At 33.6% G+C, this 3,365-nt stretch overlaps 1 protein-coding gene across 1 annotated transcript in view; it reads left to right on the top strand.

The window, feature by feature from the left end:
* LOC106477078 (plasma membrane calcium-transporting ATPase 3-like) overlaps window positions 1-2,809 on the top strand; it is a 10,962-nt gene extending 8,153 nt beyond the window's left edge. The window contains 4 exon segments of the mRNA XM_013937677.1: window positions 92-245; window positions 248-285; window positions 941-1,132; window positions 2,591-2,809. Of these exon segments, the coding sequence (XP_013793131.1) occupies window positions 92-245; window positions 248-285; window positions 941-1,132; window positions 2,591-2,809 (603 nt within the window).
* Window positions 2,810-3,365: the final 556 nt, after the last annotated feature.

Genomic DNA, 3,365 nt, shown 5'->3' on the forward strand with positions numbered 1-3,365 from the left:
GGTTTTCCAACATCTAATATTGTTAAGAACTGTGTTTTACTTGTAGGTCGAGCAACATCTAATATTGTTAAGAACTGTGTTTTACTTGTAGGTCCAGCAACATCTGATTGATCAGATATGGCCTCAGCTTCGAGTTCTAGCTAGATCCTCACCTCAGGACAAGTACACTCTGGTGAAGGGAATCATCGATAGTAAAGTGAACACTAACAGAGAAGTCGTTGCAGTTACTGGAGATGGAACCAATGATGGCCTGCCTTGAAGAAGGCAGATGTAGGCTTTGCCATGGTATGTATTGACCAAGAAAGTGACTAATATTGTTAATCGTGTCAGCTCTGGTAGCTGTACCAATCAACTAATAGCTTTTGTTACAATAAAATATGAAAATTGTCTAAAGATATTTTAGAAATGATTAGTTATAAGTGTAGTTTTTTAACTTAAGAACAGAAGGTCAAATAAAAAACATGTATATTTAAGAACGGGTGGTTAGGGAAAATTGTGCAAGTTTTAGTATTTTATTTTATGTTTTAATAACATGAGGTCAGAGAATAAATTAATGTAAGTGTGAGTAGTTTATTTTATGTTTTAATAACATGAGGTCAGAGAATAAATTAATGTAAGTTTAGTATTTTATTTTATGTTTTAATAACATGAGGTCAGAGAATAAATTAATGTAAGTTTTAGTATTTTATTTTTTAATAACATGAGGTCAGAGAATAAATTAATGTAAGTGTGAGTAGTTTATTTTATGTTTTAATAACATGAAGTCAGAGAATAAATTAATGTAATTGTGAATAGTTTATTTTATGTTTTTTTCGTGAATAACAGGAGGTAAAACCAAATGTGTGTAATAGTCTTACTTTTAAAGAATATTACTTTGTGTATTTGTATCAAGTTGATTAGTGAAGACACAGAGTTGAGTATAATTGAGGATTTTCTGCAGGGGATTGCAGGTACTGATGTTGCAAAGGAAGCATCTGACATCATTCTCACTGATGATAACTTTACGAGTATTGTGAAAGCTGTGATGTGGGGACGGAATGTGTACGACAGCATTGCCAAGTTTTTACAGTTTCAGTTAACAGTCAACATTGTAGCTGTGATTGTTGCCTTTGTTGGAGCTTGTGCTATAGAAGTAAGGGAATTAAATACTGTTAGTAAGTTTTCTGGTAAATATTTCAAACTATTAAAGTGCTGGCCTTAACGAGTAAGAGATCCCTAGTAGCGGGTTAATAGGACCGCACAGTTTACTGAAAGGCTACTATGTACTAGTGGTGAGTGTAGGGAGGCTTGTAGCCTTCCAGAAGCTCAGATAAGGTGCCTAACCATTATATTATAGCTTAAAGAAATTTGAAAGCAAATTAAACAAATAATAATTGTTTCATATTAAGATAAATGGCTTTTTTAAAAATAAATGAATTAAAAATAAATTTACAAAAATAAATGGTTAAGTACCCAACTAGTTTGGAGGTACCTGTATGTAATTTTCAAGGGTATGCTATGTCAGAAGTTTGATGTCTTCTCTTACTGTTTGATGTCTACGCTTACTGTTTGATGTCTACACTTACTGTTTGATGTCTACACTTACTGTTTGATGTCTACGCTTACTGTTTGATGTCTGTGCTTACTGTTTGATGTCTGTGCTTACTGTTTGATATCTACGCTCTTTGTTTGATGTCTACGCTTATTGTTTGATGTCTGTGCTTACTGTTTGATGTCTGTGCTTACTGTTTGATATCTACGCTCTTTGTTTGATGTCTACGCTGACTGTTTGAAAAGTTTGATGTCTAAGCTTACTGTTTGAGAAGTTTGATGTCTACGCTTATTGTTTGATGTCTACACTTACTGTTTGATGTCTACACTTACTGTTTGATGTCTACGCTTACTGTTTGATGTCTACGCTTACTGTTTGAGAAGTTTGATGTCTACGCTTACTGTTTGATATCTACGCTCTTTGTTTGATGTCTACGCTCTTTGTTTGATGTCTACGCTTATTGTTTGATGTCTGTGCTTACTGTTTGATGTCTGTGCTTACTGTTTGATGTCTACGCTTACTGTTTGATGTCTACGCTTACTGTTTGATGTCTATGCTTACTGTTTGAGAAGTTTGATGTCTACGCTTACTGTTTTAGAAGCTTGATGTCTACGCTTACTGTTTTAGAAACTTGATGTCTACACTTACTGTTTGAGAAGTTTGATGTCTACGCTTACTGTTTTAGAAGCTTGATGTCTACGCTTACTGTTTTAGAAACTTGATGTCTATGCTTACTGTTTTAGAAGCTTGATGTCTACGCTTACTGTTTTAGAAACTTGATGTCTATGCTTACTGTTTTAGAAGTTTGATGTCTACACTTACTATTTCTTTGGATTTTGAATTTAGTTTGAGTTTGTTTAGTTAATTTGTGCTTAAAAAGTTGTTCTTCTTTGTATCATTCAGACGTAGTGCAAAGTACTTTGTAACTTGGTTAATGATAGTTTGGTTAAGTAAGAGGCTCACAGTTGTTGCTTGGTATTGATTCTAACGTTTACTGTATAATGATGTTATCCAAGTTGGTGGAATATATCAGTTAAACGTTTTATTACTATTCTGCAGGACAGCCCTCTGAAAGCAGTACAGATGTTATGGGTCAACTTGATCATGGACACACTAGCTTCTTTAGCTCTGGCCACCGAACTTCCTACCCCTGATCTATTATTAAGGAAGCCGTACGGCAGAACCAAACCTCTCATCTCCCGCACAATGATGAAGAACATTCTTGGACATGCTGTTTATCAGTTAATTGTGATCTTTACATTGTTATTTGTTGGTTAGTTAATCTGCTTTATATTTTTGACTTTAAGATCGAACATTTCTTTTAGATCAACCAGCATAGCATGTTTTTTAAATTCTGTTTAAAAGAAAAAGTTAAGTTACTGACTGTCAACTTTAGCAAGTAACAAGCTCATAGCATATGAAGAAGAGACAGAACTAGTTTCTGGACAATAATTAAGAAGTTAGAACTGTTGGTGTTAGCAAAAAACAGTGAACACTTTAAAGTCAGTTTGAAAAATATTAGGCCATTCACCAGTGTGAATGAATAGATGTAATACTATAGATATAAGCTTTGGATAGTCGAGTTAAGCAATGAAACAGTTTGTATAAAAACAAATCAGAACTACACTGGAAATGAGTTTCAAATGTTCACAATTAAATTTGCTGGATGAATACTGCACCTGCCTGTTTGAAAACTGTATTCTTTTTTACTTACCCTAACAAAGAATGCATGGATATGTGAAGTGACCATAGAACTTTATTCAATGATAAACATTTACCTTGCTTGTTTCCTGAATTATATGTAACATTTACCTTGCTTGTTTCCTTAATTATA

This window comes from Limulus polyphemus, unplaced genomic scaffold (genome assembly GCF_000517525.1).
Source record: "Limulus polyphemus unplaced genomic scaffold, Limulus_polyphemus-2.1.2 Scaffold12722, whole genome shotgun sequence".
NCBI classification, from domain to species: Eukaryota; Metazoa; Arthropoda; class Merostomata; order Xiphosura; family Limulidae; genus Limulus; species Limulus polyphemus.